The sequence below is a fragment of the Neomonachus schauinslandi genome, chromosome 3 (assembly GCF_002201575.2).
Source record: "Neomonachus schauinslandi chromosome 3, ASM220157v2, whole genome shotgun sequence".
Taxonomy (NCBI): Eukaryota; Metazoa; Chordata; class Mammalia; order Carnivora; family Phocidae; genus Neomonachus; species Neomonachus schauinslandi.
In genome coordinates, this window is record NC_058405.1 from 136713066 (window position 1) to 136733364 (window position 20299).

The 20299-nt window shown below is 43.1% G+C and overlaps 1 protein-coding gene across 1 annotated transcript; it reads left to right on the plus strand.

Moving 5' to 3' along the window:
• The first annotated feature begins 18292 nt into the window (after window positions 1-18292).
• LOC110592204 (thioredoxin domain-containing protein 17) lies at window positions 18293-18840 on the plus strand. The gene has a single exon (XM_021703168.2). It carries the CDS (start codon window positions 18340-18342, stop codon window positions 18709-18711), a length of 372 nt encoding a protein of 123 aa, XP_021558843.1. The 5' UTR covers window positions 18293-18339; the 3' UTR covers window positions 18712-18840.
• The last annotated feature ends 1459 nt before the right edge of the window (window positions 18841-20299 follow it).

Genomic DNA, 20299 nt, shown 5'->3' on the forward strand with positions numbered 1-20299 from the left:
AATGGAATCTGCAATGTGATATCTCAGGGAATGGCTGCGTATGTGACTAAATACGTTCCCCTAAAACTCACTCCAACTGACAGTCCTCTTAGGGACACTGTTCTTCTCATTCTCGTCTGGTAGTTTATTTCCTTGTCACAGGTACGTTCTTAAATTACCAAAATGCTGTATAATATATGGTTTCTCACCAACTCTCTAGCAGGTTTATTTCACCACTCGACCTGGGTTACTTTCCGTCCTGTTTTATTTTTCTCACTTTTTCTGCCTCTTTCTTAATATAATCTCTTAAATTCTCTGGAATAAGTTTTGTAGCAAACATATTTAGTCCATTTCCATGCACAGAGATTTATTCCCTTAAATAGGAAAGGCCACATCCCAGATCTCTTTAAAACGCGTCTGCTTATAAACAGACATTTTAGTGTAAGATAAAATATTTAATGATTTGGAGTAATGAGGGATAGCCTAGTCTGAATTATGGAATATTTAAAAAGAAATATCCTATAAAATAAAAACCACTGCACCCAGTAAAGGCTTACAAATTCTTGGAAGTAGCAATGCTTACAGACTTATTCTGATGAATAGACAATAATGTCTTTTAATTAGCATACTAATAACTTTTTGCGTAAATTTTTGCTTCAAAAATACTGGAAACAGCATGCCTTCCTAATGAGGTTGTTCTGTAAGCCTGCTTCCATTATTTATGTTTCATATATCCTTTCTTGTTCTTTAAATGTAAGATCAACCAGGAAGACCTCTGCCTCCATCTTCATAAATTTGGAGAATCCAGAGTCCAAATTCATAAAGTCCAACTATCATATAATAAAGTGATGTTTTCGAGTAATCATAATCTGAGACTTTAACGTGGTCTGTAGCTATTCCTATTGTTTTTTATATCCACAGATCTCACCATTACCTCAGGTGACTTCATTGCAAAATGTAGAAAAGAAAATTTTGGAGTCCACTAAAATGAGGCACACAGCAAATGATAGGAAATGTCTACTGAACAGCACTGACTTGAGGCCTGGCATCTTGGAGGCAGTTGGGATGGACACCCCTTGGTCGGCTGGGTTTGCGCGGCCAGGCTGCCCACCGCCCTCAGTCCGACTAGCCCTCACCTCAGGTGCCGGGAGCCAGTCACGTTCCACTTTCCTTCCGGTCCACGTGACTCCCTGCGAGGTGACAGCTCTCATACTGGGTAATCCTAGGCCCGGCCATCTTGTTTCTGGCACTTTCCCTTCAGCCAGAAGTGCTTCGACCTTTGTCTCAAGCTGTACATTGGGCCTTCTGTCAAAGTGTTTTAAAGCTCCTTTATCACTGGAACCCAGGGTGGCTCTGAGTCCTTGGACCCAGCTGTGGGGTTTGAGCCCAAGCAGAAGAAGGACCTTAACTAGGCTGATGGCTGTATCACCCCACACAAATAAAATGGTACTTAAAGTGAAGTGTAATGTCCTTGATGCACTAAAACTTGGGCATGCTTCCACATTTGGCTAAAGTGAAGAGTAATGGTTAGACCACAAATTTGCTGCTGCAATTCAGTCCTGAGCACATATGTAGGTATTTCATTAGTAAAAATGTGTCAGAAGTTCGGGTTAAAATGAACTTGATATTTGAGACCAAGAGAAGAGAAGGGAAACACCCAGAAATCCCCAGAGCCCTCTTTCTTCTCATCTAAGCTCCTCTTCATTAGCTACAAGTGCATTTTCCAGATTGTGGATTTTCAGAGACAAATTCCTCTTGTGTTTCCCTCTGTTACCCAGCTCAAACTAATTTGGATATGCCTCAGCAAAATACAATTAGGTAGAGGAATCTGGGAAAGGAAAGGAAAGGGAAGGGAAGGGAAGGGAAGGGAAGAGGGAAGGGAAGAGGGAAGGGAAGAGGGAAGGGAAGGGAAGGAAAGGAAAGGAAGAAAAATGCTATAGCCCAAGAGTATCATTAAAGTTAGTTTGCATATTTATCTCTGGAATCTCTAAGTCAGTTTCCTAGGTAAATATCCAAGGCTGTTTCTGAAGACATTCCTAGAATTTCATATATATATATATATATATATACAGCTGTGCTTTTGTATCTTTGTGGATTTGAAAACTCTCCCAAGGTTCCTGGCTACCTGAGCATGGGCACTTCAGGGAATGGGGTTATATTTATGCTCCAGTATCCAGAGTGGGTATTCCGGGTACAAGGACTGTACTTGAATCAAAGGGCTCAGCAAATTTGCCTTCTAATCTGAACCCAATGAACCCAATGAAAAGAAATCCAAGAAGAGCTACAAATGGGACACTTGGGGGAGCAGAAAAGGAAGGAAACATGTTTCTAGCACCTACCAGCAACCACACATGGAATTAAGCATTTCACATACATGATTGTAATAAATCCAACTTGCCCTCTCCAATCCTGCCATCCGCCATTAAACAGAGTGAAAACCAGGGCTCAATCATGTGAAACAGTAAGTGATGGAGCCTGGAGTCACACTCCAGCCGGCACTGTGGAGTCATACAGATTTGCTTGTCTGGGCGACCCCATGAACACTAGGTTTCCAGTAATAGATTAATGGCAGACTGCAAGGACATTTCAGATAGTGTGCCACCAAACATTTCTTGGAAGATGTTTCCTGCTCCACTTTTTTAGTTTCTTGATCAAAGGTAAACTCACCTAATTTCCATATGCTTGTATATGATACCTATGAGAAGGATACTAAATTTCTAGGTGACTAAATCAGGGTTACAGAAAATACTCACAGGCTGGAGTAATGACCTGAATGAAATAAGATGTTACTTTGGGGAGGGAAATGTAAGGGCTATGTATAGGTTCAAAAAACCAGTTGTACACATACAGAAGAGGTGGTATATATATACAATGGAATATTATTCAGACATTAAAAAAAGAATGAGATCTTGTCATTTGTGGCGACACGGACAGGGTATTGTGCTAAATGAGATTAAGTCAGACAGAGAAAGACAAATACCATATAATTTCACGTATATGTAGAATCTAAAAAACAAAACAAATGAACAAACAAAGAAACAACAGTAAAAATAGAAAGACTCATAGAGAGAGAACAAACTGGTGTTTGCTGAAGCGGAGGGGGTGGGGGGATGGACGAAAGAGGTGAAGAGAATTAAAAGGTACAAACTTCCAGTTACAAAGTAAGTAAGTCCTGTGACTGAAAAATACAGCATAGGGAATATAGTCAATAGTATTGCAACAACTTTGTATAGTGGTAACTACATTTATGGCGGTAAGCGTTTTATAATGTATAAAATTGTCAAATCACTGTGTTGTACACCTGAAACTAATATGTCAGCTACACTTCAACTAAAAATTTAAAAACTCAAATTCAAAAGTTTTTAAAAACCAATTGTACAATAATACACGAGAGACGAAGTTTAAAAACAACCACTACGGAAAAAGTTTTAGTCAACAATGGAGTCAGAACAAGTTCATAGGGTCATGAGGGTATTTACCTATGATTCTAAGCTGTATTAAAAGATGTACAAGATCTCCAATAAGGGTGATGATATCCTCACTGCAATGTGCATTGATCAGATTAGAGCCTTAAAAAACATTGTATTCATTCAGTAAATATTTACTGAATGCCTTCTAGGTACAGATACTGTGCTGGGCCTCAGGGATCTGACGGGGAACAAAACAGACACCGTCCCTGTCATCATGAAGCTTAATAGTCCAGCAAATGCAGGCAGAGTGAAGTACACTTAGAGAATAAAACAGAACTTAAAATGATGTCTCAGAGAACATAAAAAGAATGGAGAATTTTTAGCCTTGAGGAAAGTCTTCTCATGAAGAGCTTTTGGAAGGTTGATGGGAAAAATGGAATCATGTTTTATGGTAGATTTTAAAATATTCCAAATACGTTCTTGCCCTCTCTGTGAAAGGATTATACATCCCTAGTCCACCACTGTTAGGCTTGGCCATGAACTTGTGATGGTCCTCCTCCCCTCCCCAGGCCCCAAAGCAGTCCCGTGACTTGCTCTGGCCAATGAAATGCAGGCAGAAGTAGCTAGGTAGAGAAAAGTTCGCTAACCAAATTAAAGCTGGCTGTTCCTCCTTGTTTGAGTGGGAAGATGATCCACTGAGTGGATTGGTTTCAAGCAGTAACAGAATATTCAGTTTATAACCCAAAGAAAGAGCTCCTTTTACCAAACGTGTTACTTTGGCCAAAACCAGCAGTGAGGTTAAGTTTACTAATAAGTCCAATAGAAGTGTTCAAGGCTGCATTCTAATCGTTACTATTTCTCAAAATTAGGTGGCCCACCTATCATTAACACATATTAGTGTTGCCAATTTCACTCTAATTGTGGGCTTGATTCAACTTGTTCAAATCAATTTTATTGATATATAAGGACACCAACAATGTATCACATGCAGTTTCAGTTAAAAGTTTAGTGATGGGGCCGGAAATGAAAAATTGATGCTTGGCTTTATTACTAATGCTGTTTACTCTGGCACAGTAATCTGCTTCTACTTAAGTGTCCAGCATTAGGAAATGAGTTATCATTGGCGACCTCGAAGTGAAATTATAAAGCTGTCAGATAACTTGGTGGATGACTTGTATGTGAAAAAGGAGGAGGATGATGTGCTTCCTTTCCTTCATTCTGCTCAATACTTGGGCTTTTAGTATGCACTAAAGCCCCTTCGGAAACTCATTATATATTTCTTGCAATTAAGAACTTCTGCTTCTAAAAGAGACTATAGAGTGAACTTCAGTTAGGCTTTGCTTTCTGAGAGCATGCTCTGCTAGCCACCCCCTTTCATTTACTCCTCATTCTTGCAGACAATTTAAATTAGGAATCATTTTATGACCACCTGAGCAAGTTGTCTTTCTCCTTAGGAGAAGATACTGCCCCAGAAGTCCCTGCTGGGTTGGAGAGGTGTCTCAACTCCAGATCTCTCTACCTGCCATGATGACAAGGGGGAAGGTGTCCCTTTTTCACATTATCACTGGCTAAGACTGAGCGTAAGCAGCAGACACCTCAGGCTTATTTTGAAAGCCTTCACAAAGGATACTAGGAAACTAGAAAACATGGTCTCCTATTTTATAGCCCAGTTGGAGAGATGAAAGGAACATAAAAGGTGTTTAAAAAGAAAGTCAAAGACAAAAGATTCTGATAATAGTTCAGGACAAAATAGTTGATCAGCCACTATTTTCAAATAACTTATATCAAAAATAATTGCATTCATGTTCAGAAGAGGACGTGCTTATAGTAAAACAGGGTGGTAATGGAGTTACTTGATAAAGATGGATCTTGAAAGGGGATTTGAGAGGACAGGAGAGGGTTCATTCCAGGGAGATAGAACATGAGTGAGAGGCAAGGGGCGCAGGCAGGACCAGGCATCCACTATTCTGGCTGTGGCATCTAGCATGGCGCCTCACCCACAGCAGGACCTGCAAAATGCTGGCTCAGAAAGGGAGCACATGGGGCGCCTGCATGGCTCAGTTGGTTAAGTGTCTGCCTTCAGGTCAGGTGATGATCCCGGAGTCCTGGGACTGAGCCCCGCATTGGGCTCCCTGCTCAGCAGGGAGTCTGCTTCTCCCTCTTCCTCCCCGCTTGCTCTCTCTCTCTCAAATAAATAAATAAAATCTTAAAAAAAAAAAAAAGCGGGGGGGACACTCTTAGAAATGACACCAAAATGACTGCACTTGGCTCTAATTGTGAAGACTTTCATACCTAGGCTATGGAGTTTGGGCTTTATCTTTTGGAAAAGGGGGGATGTGTACTGTCCCAGGGTCCAGGCAGGCAGCCTGTGTGGAGGTGTTTTCTCAGCCCAAGCTTATCAGTCTTCACACCTATCTGCCTTCCAAGGCTGCCATCGGCTGAAGCTACCTTACCTCCCCCAGACATCTCTGAGCATTTATTATCCGTAGAAATCATCGGGCAATTAACTAGGCATGATCTTTTATATGTCCTTGTGATGGTTAATTTTGTCAACCTGACTGGGCCACAACATGCCCAGATATTGGTCAAACACATTTTGGGGTGTTTCTGTTAGAGCGTTTTGGGATGAGATTAACATTTGAATAGGTAGACTGAATAAAACAAATTGCCCTCCTTAACTTGTGTAAGCCTCTTCCCAAACAGTTAAAGGCCTGAATAGAACAAAAAGGCTGACCCTCCCCCAGTAATAGAGAATTCTTCCAGCCTGATGGCATTCTAACTGGAATATTGCCTCTTTCCTGCCTTGGACTTGAACTGAAACATCAGCTCTTCCTGAGTCTTGAAACTGCTAGCCTTTGTATCGAACTATACCATCAGCTCTTCTGGGTCTCCAGCTTGCCAGCTCATCCTACAGATTGTGGGACTTGTCATACTCCATAATCACACGAGCCAATTCCTTATAATAATCTCTTAGTCATATATATATATATATATATATATATATATATATATATATATGAATATATCTCAATCTCATATATATGTATATGTCGGTTCTGTTTCTCTGGAGAACTCTAATATAGTCCTATTCTCTTGTCTTAAAACTGTTACTAAAACTCTTTTATGTTATTTAGCCTTTCTGCATGCTTTCATCCTGCCTTTCGCACCCGGTTGTAAACTTGCTGAGGTCTGAGACTGGTAGTCTTCACCAACTGTAGCCCTGTTCAGGAGTGAATGGAGGCTGGGCGTGGATGGCCGCAGGTCTAGCGCATACGGTTGTGCAGATTATGCCCCGCACAAGCTCTCAACCGAGAGGGCAAGTGAGGCAAAAATCCAGCACAGGTCCAGCTACCAAGAGTTCTCCTGGAATAGGGCTGTGCCCACCTGGCGGAAGAGACCCTGTTCCTATTTCTCTGGCACTGAATGGGCTGGCGGAGGCCCCGGGCAGCAGTGTTTCCTGGAAGACCCAAGCACGGGCTATGTGAGCATCCCAGAAATCATGGAGACTGTCCACTCTGCCCAACATTCCACAGGACTCACCTAACTCCACCTTACAATGGCCAAGGCTAAGTCTCAGAAATTGGCATAAAATTTTCATGAAATGCTCTAAACAAAAGTGTTCCTTCAGTTGACGTGGGATGAGGACTATATACCTTATACCAATGATCGAGTTCCCACCATTTCAATACAGATGGTCCCCAACTTGGGACGTTTCGACTTCACTTTTTGACTTTACGATGGTACAAAAGCAATACACAGCAGTAGAAACTGTACTTCGAAGTTTGAATCGTTTATCTTTTCTGGGGCTAGCAATATGGGGTACAGTACTCTCTGTCGATGCGGCACGGTGGCAGCCACAGCTCCCAGTCAGCCACACCATCACCAGGGGGGAACGACCAACACATTTGCAACCACTCTGTACCCATATGACCACTTGGTTTTTCAGTCGCAGTTCAGTATTCAACTACATGAGATACTCAACACCTTATTATAAAATAGGCTTTGTGTTTGATTATATTGCCCAACTGTAGACTGATGATGTCAGCGTGCTGAGCAGGCTTAAGATAGGCTAAGCTAAACGGTGATGTTTGGTAAGTTACATGTATTAAACATACTTTTAACTTACAATGTTTTCCATTTACAGTGGGTGTTATCAGGATGTAATTCCACCATAAGACCTATATTTAATTCATGAATTTATTATCTGTATTGAACTTACTGAGTAGCTCACAGAATCACCCGAAAGACTAGAAACCCACACTCAGAAAACAGGTGGGAAAGATGTGTGTCCGGTAAGAGCCAGGACAAGAAGCAAAATGACACACTGAACCAGCCCAGCAAGGGCATCCCGGCCATAGCCATTGAACACTGGGTGCCTCCCCCTCCCCAGCCATTACCAGCACATTCCCTAAACTGGTTTCTCCACCACTCCTGCTTCTTTGTACCACTACCCCTGGATACCAGTTGTGTACAAGAAACTACTTAGTGTGTATAGAACAGAAAATCGTGGTCCTTTATTTCAACTTCATCTAAACTCTTCAGTGGGAGGTTCTGTGTTAAGTATAAATGGTCTCAGCTCCCTAACCTCAGGCAAGAACCCACGACATACAGCATTTCATGGAGACTGAGCACCTCACAGAACTCAGATGAAAAGCATCAAATCGGGCTGAGTTCATACACAGGGAACAGGTGAATTCTCAAACAGGAAAACCGTTTTCAGCCAAAGTCTCCTTAATTCTGACAGGTCCTATGTTGCTAGAATCTGCATTAATAACAAATACAAAGCAATCATGAACACATATTTAGCAAACTGCTTCAAAAATACTCAAAAGTTTTCCCTGTTCTACCCTTCACAGGCATCCTGATGATGAAGCTAGCAAGCACTTTTTAACAGAAGGAAAGAGCCCAGATTGTCTCGTTGGTTTCACTTTTGAACCTGTACAAAAGCCCATAGTACTTTTTGAAGTCTGAAATATATATAAAACACCAAGGGTATTTTCTGTCTTGAAGTCTATTGTCACAAATGTAGAAGACATTGTTAAGGTTCCTGCCTACTTTGTAGATTCCTAGCCACTAAACAGGAAGCCTCCATAAAGAATTGTTGACTGAATATGTAAATGAATAATAGTATCTCAACAATGATGTGCGGATAAAACAAGATAATATTAGTGAAAATATTTGGAATTCTTAAGAAAATGTGCTAAGTAAATTGAAGGCAAGAGTATTAAAGAGTACTTTTTAAACAAAATGATGGATAGTAAAGAATACCATGAATCTTACAAATAACATTTCGTTTTTGTTTTAAAGGAGTCATATCAATATAGACCTTGTTCTTATTTTCTAAAATCAGGAGAATGACTTCTGTTGTCTCAAGCCCTTTGCTTATCCTGGGGCAGTGGGTGAGAGCCTGGTTCTTACACTCCATGTTTTCATTATACCCCTGAGGTGAACCATTAAAAAGTGTTAAAATCCTTATTAATAAAACCAACCCTAGATGGAAGTGTTCCTCAAGGACGTTTCTTTTTCTTCTTTTTCTCCTTCTGCTCCTTTTCCTCCTACTCCTCTCCTCCTCCTTCTCCTCCACCCCCCCTTTCTTAAGAGAGGGACAGAGTGGGGAGGGGCAGAGGGAGAGGGAGTGAATCTTAAGCAAGGTTCACATCCAACACGGAGCCTGACTGAGCCACCCAGGTGCCCCCCTCAGGGACCTTTCATCTCTGCTCTCTTTGATCCTGGTGTCGGGATCTCTTGCTATTTGTGACCTTTCCCATCAGGCCTCATTCTCAGTAAATCCCCAGAGCCTTTAAGGGCTAACAGTTGCTGTTTTGACCGTCTCTGTGGGTTTTGATTTTCATTCTGAAAAGCCTTCAATATAGAGAAGAGATCATTTGGAGCTAAAGGCAGCTGACATCACACCACCTATGCTACATTTTCCTAGGGTGCTACTAATAGATATTACAAGGTTACCTTTCTGTCTAAACCAGTTCCAGGATGAAGGAGACTTGAAAATCAATTCAACCAGAGCAATGTCTCAAAGTGCCACCCTCCCATGGGAAGAGGGATCCTAGAGATTCCTAGAGGAAAACCCCCAGGTTCTGATAGACTAGAACCTTCTGGGCAATTTTAAGGTAATGACCCCTCTGCCCTGAGAAGTCCTATGTACTTGTTTGTTTACTGTAATTGGTCTATACTACTCAGAGTGTTGTCATTTGCCCATGTGTTATAGGTCAATGACAGGTAAGAACAGAAATAGAGAGCAAGCATTGAAAAAATTTTAAAGCTATTTGACAGAGCTGCTGAATATAATAATAACAAATTGCCTTTTGCATTTTGTATGTCTTTTATTTTTCTCCTGATTCATTTTTATTGTATTTTATAAAAGTATGGATCTACAGAATATTGGAATTTTTTTAATGGTCCTTCACCACAGATTGATAAGCACTGATCTAAAAAAAAAAACAACTAGAAATGAAAATGAATTACTTGCAGTGATACTCAAGAGTGCTATGTTAGATAATTTCTGATGATTTTTAAGCAGAGATTTGCTTGAAAGAAACAGTAATAAATGGGCATATGTGTTTGTATGAAATGTATTGTCATCACTTGTATACTCATTACCTAGCAATACTAAAAGTATGAAACACACTCCAGCCCAACAAATACACTGCAGAGAGGTGAATTCTTTTCCAACTCTAAGGAAGATCTAAGAAGATAATAGTAATGGATGCCACTTGGACTCTGCCATTAAAATAACAGAAACATCTGCCTTTTCGAGCTAGAAGTTGAGAATATTATTGTTTATCTGGCACTGAATGTTTCTTCATAATGGCTCCGGGGAAGCTGTGCTCATCCCCTGTGGCCTCTGGCTGGCTCTGGAAGGCCATCTCAGCTTACAGTAAAGCATAAGAGGACGTGTCAGATCTTGGCCCTGCTTGTCTTCCCTTCCCCACACCTGTTACCAAGCTATTTTGTTGGCAGGAGAAAGGTGGGGTGGTCCGTGCAGAGGGCAAATAAAGTTACTGTCATCACTGTGGCTGAATAAGAAGTAGGAAAAGCTGGGCAGCATTTCCTAATGAATGTCTCAGTCCTCTCTTGTGATCACCTGCACTGAAGGGTTATGTCCTATGATTTGCAAACTTTCTCTCTCTCTCTCTTTTCTTTCCGATTTTCCATTTCCTGTTAAGCTAAGAGCAGTCCTCTTCATCTCTTGGTACAACTAGAGAAATCAAACCTATCCCATGCAATACAACCAAGAGTCACAAGCTTAGGAAGAGCAGGTACAAAATCAGATGACTTCATGGATATTTCTGGCATCTGGATACATTTTTATTGATCTCTGTTCAAAAGAGAAATGGTTCACTGATCCACTCCTACACTGGCACAAAAAATTTCATCCCAGAAATGTGGTCAATTTTTTCCTTGGACTGGGCCATAGTTAATAATTCTAGTAGAAATTCTATCAGATGATGTTAGATTTTTAGTAATTCAAGGTAATTCCTTGAATGAGTTGACAGTGTGACTGAGGAAGGGAACAGAGGTGTGAGCTACTGCAAATATTTTTCCTCATCAGTCTACCTTAATACACAAAATTCCACCATTGAAATATTCCCTTTTGCCTTAGTCAGCTCAGGCCACCATAATAAAATACCAGAAATGGGGTAGCTTAAACAACAGAACTTATTTCTCACACTTCTGGAGACTGGGAAGTCTAAGATCAAGGCGCCGACAAGGTAGGTTTCATTCTGAGGCTTCTTCTCATGGCTAGCTGGTGGTAGGAATCTCCTTGTGTGCTCACATGCACAGGGTATGTCTGCAGTGGGTGCCGGGGAACTCTCTGGGGTCTCTCATAAGGGCACTAATCCCATGATAGGGGGCCCCACTCTCATGACCTCATCTAATCCTAATTATCTTCCAAAAGCTTCAGATACCATCATATTGGGAGTTAGAACTTCAAGATAGGAATTTGGCGGGGGGTCTCCAACATTCAGTCCATAACACCTTTGAATTATGAAAATATATCCACAGAATCTTTTAGAATAAAATATTTGATTTATTTAATACCTAATTCTTATAAAGTTGAAGGGGCTTTTTTATTTGTTTTTCAACTATTATCACAGCATATGGGGTAGGGAATGGAGAAATAATATGCAACGGCAAAAAAGCATTAAATACCTAAGCTTGGAAGAAAAGGCAAAAAAGAAAAACAAAAAAATTGTGATTTAAAGGGCTCCTGGTGGTTCAGGTGGCTTGGCGTCTGCCTTTGGCTCAGGTCATGATCTCAGGGTCCTGGGATTGAGCCCCACGTTGGGTTCTCTGCTCAGTGGAGAGTCCGCTTCTCCCTCTGCCTCTCACTCTCCCTCTGTGCTCTCTTGCAGGTGCTCTCTCTCTCTCTCTCTCAAATAAATAAGATCTTTAAAAAAAAATTGTGATTTAAGAATTTTCCTGAGGCTGGCCCCCATAAGATGTTATTAAGCCATTCATTTACACTGTAGTAGCAAGCTGAACTCATTAGGGGCAAGCAGGTAATGAGCTGGAGGGTGGGGGATTAAACCTGCAAGAAAAACCCCACCATAGCCGACTTTACAGACAATGAGTAAATCAGACCTTTGCGCAAGTAAGATTCATGTGATGTTCGGGTGCTGTGCCAGAAGCAAGTCCAGGGTGGAGCAGGAGTACAATGAGAGGCCAAATCTACACAGGGGTTCAGAAAATGCTCAGAGAGGGGACCAGACTTAAAGTGACTCCACATGAGAAAGGTGTCCTGCAGAGCAATGGAGATGGGAGAGAGGAAGGATCTAGAAGGTGGGCAGTGGAGAAGCGGGGAGTAGAGAAATAGGGCACTGAGCGCCAGACGAGGCAGAAAACAGAAATGCAGAAAGTTCCACATGAGTGGCGGGTACAGCCAGAACAGGGTGGATATTGTGCGCCCTGCTGAGGAGTTTTGGCTTTGTCCACAATCACTGAGAGATTTTTAAGGAGCCACAAAGTAACAGAATCAAAGTTCCCATTGAGAGATCACATTCGGCAGTCAAGGTGAAGAGTAGTAAGTTGAGGAGTGAGACACTGACTTAAGAAGTGTGATAGGAGATTGTTGCAAAGGTCAAAGTTAAGAATGGAGGGTGGAGGATGAGAGAAGGCAGCCCTGGGGGAAAGGGAGAGCGAGGCTGTGGAGGAGTGGCAAGACTGGGACAATCCGTACCCACTGACTGAGGTAAGGAATGCCGGGAGAAAGAGCAGATTTGAAGGCAACATGGAGAGTTCTGTTGAGGCATTTTCCACTGGAGATGCCCACAGGACAGCCCGAGGCAGTTGGAAACGAAAGCCAGGAGCTCTAGAAGGGGAGTTAGCTGCTCAGAGGAGAGCCACGTCTGAGTGCCGGCTGCCTGAGCCAGGAGCCTGGGCGACCCGAATGAACTCTGTGTATAAACCTGTCTTCACGGCTACGTAGTGAGCTCCTGAAGGGTCAAATCAACACAGTTCAGTGTTCCTCTCCTACAGCATTTTGCATATAGAAATTACTCTACAGAAGATACTAACCACACCAGAAAACTGGTTCAGGCTCTGACATCAAGTCCACTATGCCCATCTTAAAGTACAGGAGAACTGTGCCCAGAAAGGTTTTAGAAACTCCAGCAAGGTAATCATCAAGACAGCATGGTACTGGCACAAAAACAGACACATAGATCAATGGAACAGAATAGAGAGCCCAGAAATGGACCCTCAACTCTATGGTCAACTCATCTTTGACAAAGCAGGAAAGAATGTCCAATGGAATAAAGACAGTCTCTTCAACAAATGGTGTTGGGAAAATTGGATAGCCACATGCAGAAGAATGAAACTGGACCATTTCCTTACACCACACACAAAAATAGACTCAAAATGGTTGAAAGACCTCAATGTGAGACAGGAGTCCATCAAAATCCTAAAGGAGAACACGGGCAGCAACCTCTTCGACCTCAGCTGAAGCAACTTCTTCCTAGAAACATCGCCAAAGGCAAGGGAAGCAAGGGCAAAAATGAACTATTGGGACTTCATCAAGATAAAAAGCTTTTGCAAAGCAAAGGAAACAGTCCACAAAACCAAAAGACAACCAACAGAATGGGAGAAGATATTTGCAAATGACATATCAGATAAAGGGCTAGTATCCAAAATCTATAAAGAACTCATCAAACTCAACACCCAAAGAACAAAGAATCCAATCAAGAAATGGGCAGAAGACATGAACAGACATTTTTCCAAAGAAGACATCCAAATGGCCAACAGACACATGAAAAAGTGCTCAATATCGCTCGGCATCAGGGAAATCCAAATCAAAACCTCAATGAGATACCACCTCACACCAGTCAGAATGGCTAAAATTAACAAGTCAGGAAACGACAGATGTTGGCGGGGATGTGGAGAAAGGGGAACCCTCCTACACTGTTGGTGGGAATGGAAGCTGGTGCAGCCACTCTGGAAAACTGTATGGAGGTTCCTCAAAAAGTTGAAAATAGAGCTACCCTATGATCCAGCAATTGCACTACTGGGTATTTACCCCAAAGATACAAAAGTAGGGATCCGAAGGGGTACGTGCACCCCGATGTTTATAGCAGCAATGTCCACAATAGCCAAACTGTGGAAAGAGCCAAGATGTCCATTGACAGATGAATGGATAAAGAAGATGTGGTATATATATACAATGGAATATTATGCAGCCATCAAAAAGAATGAGATCTTGCCATTTGCAACGACGTGGATGGAACTGGAGGGTATTATGTTGAGCGAAATAAGTCAAACAGAGAAAGACATGTATCATATGATCTCACTGATATGAGGAATTCTTAATTGCAGGAAACAAACTGAGGGTTGCTGGAGTGGGGGGTGGGGTGGGAGGGATGGGGTGACTGGGTGATAGACACTGGGGAGGGTATGTGCTCTGGTAAGTGCTGTGAATTGTGCAAGACTGTTGAATCTCAGATCTGTACCTCTGAAACAAATAATGTAATATATGTTAAGAAAAAAAAAAAAGAAGAAGAAGAAGGTAGCGGGAGGGGGAGAATGAAGCGGGGGAAATCGGAGGGGTATACGAACCATGAGAGACGATGGACTCTGAAAAACAAACAGGGTTCTAGAGGGGAGGGGGGTGGGAGGATGGGTTAGCCTGGTGATGGGTCTTAAAGAGGGCACGTTCTGCATGGAGCACTGGGTGTTATGCACAAACAATGAATCATGGAACACTACATCTAAAACTAATGATGTAATGTATGGGGATTAACATAAGAATTAAAAAAATTAAAAAAAAAAAAAAAAGAAACTCCAGCAAGAATGAAGTCTCCTGCACGTGCACTGTTCCTTGATGTCTTTCACTTACTAAATAACCCATCTTCAGAGTAAAACACTCTATCCTAACGACTCCAAAAATAGAATTGGCAAATGGATTTGAAGCTTTCGGGGAAGGACCCGTGCTGATGTGGAGTCAGGATTTGTAGAATTATTTCCCGAGGAGGCGTGGTCAGAATGAGAAGGGGGGCAAGGTGGGGCATCACCCCGTGACAGAAACAACAGTGCAACAAAACTGCTCTCCGCTGTCTGCTGTACTCGTTAAATGGCCTTTATTGTTTTGGCTGAGAAAGGCCAATTAATCACCCAAAGTGTTATCTGACAGTAATTAACAATCAGCAGCAACAAAATATCCATAAGAGCTCAGAACAACAAAAGGTTTTGTTTGGTTGGTTTTTGTCTCTCTTTCCAAACACCATTGAAAAAGGAGTCATTGGCATGTCCTATTTCCTTTTACTGCTTCATTCGTGACTTTTGGCCCCGAGGAAGGGGTGAGAAAAATAGAAGGGTAGGGCCGCCGCTGGCCTAAGCAAACCCACAGGTAATGAATACAGCCCCCCTCCCCTGGCGGGATCATGTCTTAACAAGGCGCTCCAGTATTTCCGGACAAATCCTGGTGAGAAAGGACAGAAGAAAGGTAGGCAGCGTGGGCCACCCCTCTGCCTGAATGGGGCCTGATAAATCCCAGAATTGGTGAAGGGGAAAAGGAGGATTCCTAAACTGAGGTCCCGTTCTGGGTGACAGGAATATGTAACACCTGTCCTTGAGATTCCCCCAAGTACTTCCCCACCCTGCAAAGATTTAAAAACACACAAACCTATGTTCCTTTATTTAATGCAAGTTTTGGCATTAATGTTCCCACCACAAATATGAGGAGATTTTGCCAGTGTGTGAATCTCCCCCAAACAGAACTCTAAGTATTCCCAGAGACTCTGTCTTATATGGTCCTTTTCTGCCTCCCACATGGCCCTCACCCACACCATCTACAAGGCGGGCCTTGTTGCTAAGTCTTCATGTAAATCTGTGTACTCTTGTGAAACACAACCTTTCAGTATTGAGGTCTTCTCGGATCCTTCCCATGGAAGGTTCGGCCAGAGCTCCAGCCAGGCCCTCCAACCTGACTGCTACAGGGCTGGGGTTTTTATATCTGGTTCTTCCCTATGGGCAGCAATCTCTGGCTCTAGCCTCAACATTCTCTGTCTGCTGCATTGATAAACTGTAGGTCTTGAGTCCTCTTTGTGAGAAGGGTCACATCTTGCTTGAAAGAAAAGATGAAAATGGGTTCCCTTCATGACGTAAAGAGTGTGCCCCACCACTGAACACACCTGCTTCTTCAGCTGCGGGAGTTAAGGATGCCACCGTTTAACCACTTCCCCTTCAGTCTCGGTGGGTGAGGATCGCAGGTTCTTGTGGTCTTGGGAACGCTGAACTATCTGTCCCTCTCCTGCCCTTGAGTCAGTCAGTCTCACCTTCAGTAGTTCCAGCGACAGAAATCTCTGAAGGCCGCTCCTTCTCCTCCTGTTCTTGGCTCCAGAAGGATCTTCATGAAACAGAGTCAAAATATGTTTCTGGAACATTCAGTCATTTGTTCCAATACTGCCTTCTGGAATGACACATCATGAATCTATTTTCTTGTATGTCATGGTCCCCCTAAATGCCAGAAGGCATTCCTTACAGCTCATTCTCCTCCTCCCAGTTATAGTAGCCTTTTCCTCTCCAAGCCAAATACCCCTGGTCCCTTCAACTGTTCTATAATAAGATTTCCAGACACTTTACCCTTCTGGGGGTAAATTTGCCCCCTTTGGGAACATTTCATGTTGTAAATTCCCACTGGGACAGTTTTTTCCAGAAGAGAACCCAATAGCCCATGTGCAGTATGACCAGCACAGAGAGGTCACCACAATTTCTACTCCTCCCTAACCCGGATGCTAGACCACAGGTGGCCCGAAGGTTTTACTCATCCCACGACTGTACCTCAGCTCTGTTTCATGCTGGGAAGAGCAGCTGCCTCTGAAGGATGGGGGAGGGGGGCTCCAGTTTCTCTGGAAAAAGTCAGAGGAGCCGACTGAAAGAACAGGTGGCCATAGGACAGGGCTGACTTTCAATGCCCAGCCCCCCATGACTGGGGCGGGGGGAGGGAGCAGGTGGAATGGAGGACAGATGTTGGTGGTTGGAGTCATGAAGGTAAGGAACAAGTCAGGAGACAGTGGCCAGGAAGCCTCGCCGCATCACCTGGGGAGTTTAAAAAAAATACTGACACCCAAGCCCTCTTGCCAAAATGCGGACCGCTTGGGGCTCTGCTGTTCCATGTTTCTTGTTTTTTTAATTGTAAAACACATGTAACGTAAGATTTTCCATTTGTGCCATTTTTAAATGTACAGTTCAGTGACATTAAGTGCATTCACACTGTTGCGCAACCATCACCACCATCAGCTCCAGAACTTTCTCATTCTCCTCAACTGAAACTCTGTGCCATTAAATACTCACTCCCCATCCCCCTCCCACCCCCACCGCCCCTGGCAACCAGCATTCCACTATCTGTCTATGAATGGACTTTCCTAGGGACCTCATTCCAGGCACCTCAACACTGGTATTGTTCTAAAGCTTCCTTGATAATTCCAGTATGCAATCACCGTTGAGAACTAGGGGGGGTCCGACGCTGGCTGTTGGAGCCATGCGGATACGAAGCGTCCCAGGGTCATGCTAGTCCTTGTGGAGAGGAAGAAGATTGTGAGGCAGGGGGTCTTCAGTAAATGTGCTGCTTGGGTGGGAAGGCGAGGTGACTAGGTGATAGAAATCGGGTAGGGAAAAGTACCTCAGGGGCCTCAAAGAAGCCGGGTTTTTACACAAGGCTTGAGCCTAGGGATGGAAGTGTGAACCGAGATGGGGTAGAGATTTAAACCCAGGGCTGATGGCAAAAACCAGCCTTCTTCTGCTATGCCGGTGGTTCAACTCATTAATAAATATTCATTGAGTATCTGTGATGTGCTAAGCAATGCTCCAGGCATAAATTTCCTACCCATGTGGAGTTTATATGCCATCAAGAAATCAGATAATACTCATGAAAATAAATAGGTAACGAAGAAATTTTAGGTTGTAAAATGAAACAGGAACCAGGTAGTGAGTGAACTGGGATTGGCAGAAAGGCTTTTCTGAGGAGATGATCCTTAAGGAGAGGCCTGACTGATGAAACACAGGCTGCCGAGTCAGATGCAAAGGAATTGGGCAAGCACCAAGGCCCTGAGACAGAAACAAGCCTGGTGTGCTCAAAGGCTGCAAGAAAAAGCTGGGACAGCTTGCTCATAGGGAGGCAGAGAGTGAGCCGAACCGAGGTAGCCAGGAACCAGATTGAGGGCTTGCAGGCCAAGGTGAGAAATTTGGGATCAATTGTCCCATGTGACCGTAAGATGAGCCTGGCTGCTCTGAGAAGAAAGAATGGGGCAGGAGTGGAGGCAGGGAGACCAGGGTAGTAATGGCAGTAGCCCAGAGGAGAGTGATGCTGATTTAGACCAGGGTTAGCAGGGTGGCAGTGGTGAGAAGTAGGAGAATCATAATTTCCTTCGGAGGCAAAACCAATATAGGAGCGGCCGCGCCTCCAGGGGCCCCGGGCGGCCGAGCGCGGCGCGCCCTCCCGATGGCGGGCTGCGAGGAGGTGAGCGTGTCCGGCTTCGAGGAGTTCCGCCGGGCCGTGGAGCAGCACCACGACAAGACCATCTTCGCCTACTTCACCGGCTCGAAGGACGCCGGGGGGAAGAGCTGGTGCCCCGACTGCGTGCACGCCGAGCCGGTCGTACGAGAGGGGCTGAAGCATATCAGTGAAGGATGTGTGTTCATCTACTGCCAAGTGGGAGAGAAACCCTATTGGAAGGATCCGAATAATGACTTCAGAAAAAACCTAAAGGTGACGGCAGTGCCTACACTACTTAAGTATGGGACGCCTCAAAAACTGGTGGAATCTGAGTGTCTTCAGGCCAGCCTCGTGCAGATGTTGTTCTCTGAAGATTAAGATTTGATGATGGCAATTGTGTCTGGATGTCCTGATTTCCTCTAGTATAAAGGCAATTGCATACTTTTTTTGAATTCACGTTAGCAGTAAATAAATAATGGTTAAAAAAAAAAAAAAAAAAAAAAAAAACCAATATAGGATTTGAGGGCAAGAGGAATGACTCCTAAATTTTGGACAAGCATCTAGATGGATGGTGGTATCCTTTACTGAAGAAAGAGGAGATGGGGGGCAGGGGGAATAAAGTGCTCTATTTTAGGCCAATTACATTTGAGATTCTTATTAGACATCCAAGTGGAGATGTTGAGGAAGCTGTTGGGTATACAAGTCCAGAGTCAGGAGAGAGGTCAGGTCTAAAGAGCAGACTTGTGGGGGAATTGAGAATGACCTGGAGATCTGTTTCAAGTGGTGATTCCCAGGCCCCTCCCCTTAGTGATTCCCTAGGTCCAGCGTGGGTGGAATTTGCACCTCTAATTAGCTCCCCAAGCCCTCTTGCCAAAATGCGGACCGCTTGGGGCTCTGCTGTTCCATGTTTCTTGTTTTTTTCATTGTAAAACACATGTAACGTAAGATTTTCCATTTGTGCCACTCTACCATTCAACTTCCTCTGGTTGACACTAATCCATTAAGCAACTCTTTGGCCACTTGACTATATATTCTTTCATCTTATTGAGATATTTTCAGTCCTTTTCCATTAAAAATGTAATAGTGAATTATTATATGTCAATGTTATTATATATTGTTATCAGTAATATATTCTAATGTAACATTATATAATATTTATTATGTGATATTTCTGTCTTAGTCCGTTCAGGCTGCTATAACAAAATACCATAGGCTGGGTGGCTTAAACCACAGACATCTGTTTCTCACCATTCTGGAGGCCCCAGTTCCAGATACTATCATACCAGGGGTTAGGTTTCAACATATGAATTTGGGTGGGGCGGGACAGAAACATTCAGTCTATGGCAATAATCATATATTAGTATAATATGTAATATATTGACTATATAATAATGTTTTAATTTAATGGTGTAATTATTATATATAAATATATTTCCCATATTTGTCCATATTTTTCACAAAAAAATATGAAAAAAATTAAATGCTCTTTAGGAAAGTAGGCATACTTTATCTCTGGAATTCCCTTCTCTGTTCAATTTCTAACTTAAAAGAAAAGAGAGGAGAAAGATGGAAGAAGGGAAGGAGAGCGACCAGAGGGAGGGAGGCAAGAGGGTTAGTTGCACTGAATTGAAGTATTCTTATGAATCCATATAGTTCCCTAATAAACAAGACTTTTTCTACTCCTAAGGGCTCACACTCCATGTTAAAATCTGTTCCGAAATGAGGCAGAAGGTCAGCAGTCTTGGTCTTCTATATTTGTCAGAATTCTCCTTTTTAAAATCAAGACAGACTTGTCCTCCAATTTTTGCCACCTCTGCCATGCTCCACGATTTCTCAAAAATGCTTGACCAGTTCCGTTATCCCCCCACCCACACTTGCAGATTACTTCCCCTCCTGCTTTGGTGCATCGGCTGGGCCTGGACACCCCGATGGGCGCCCTTCTCTGAGGCAGCTTGCTGGTCTCCCA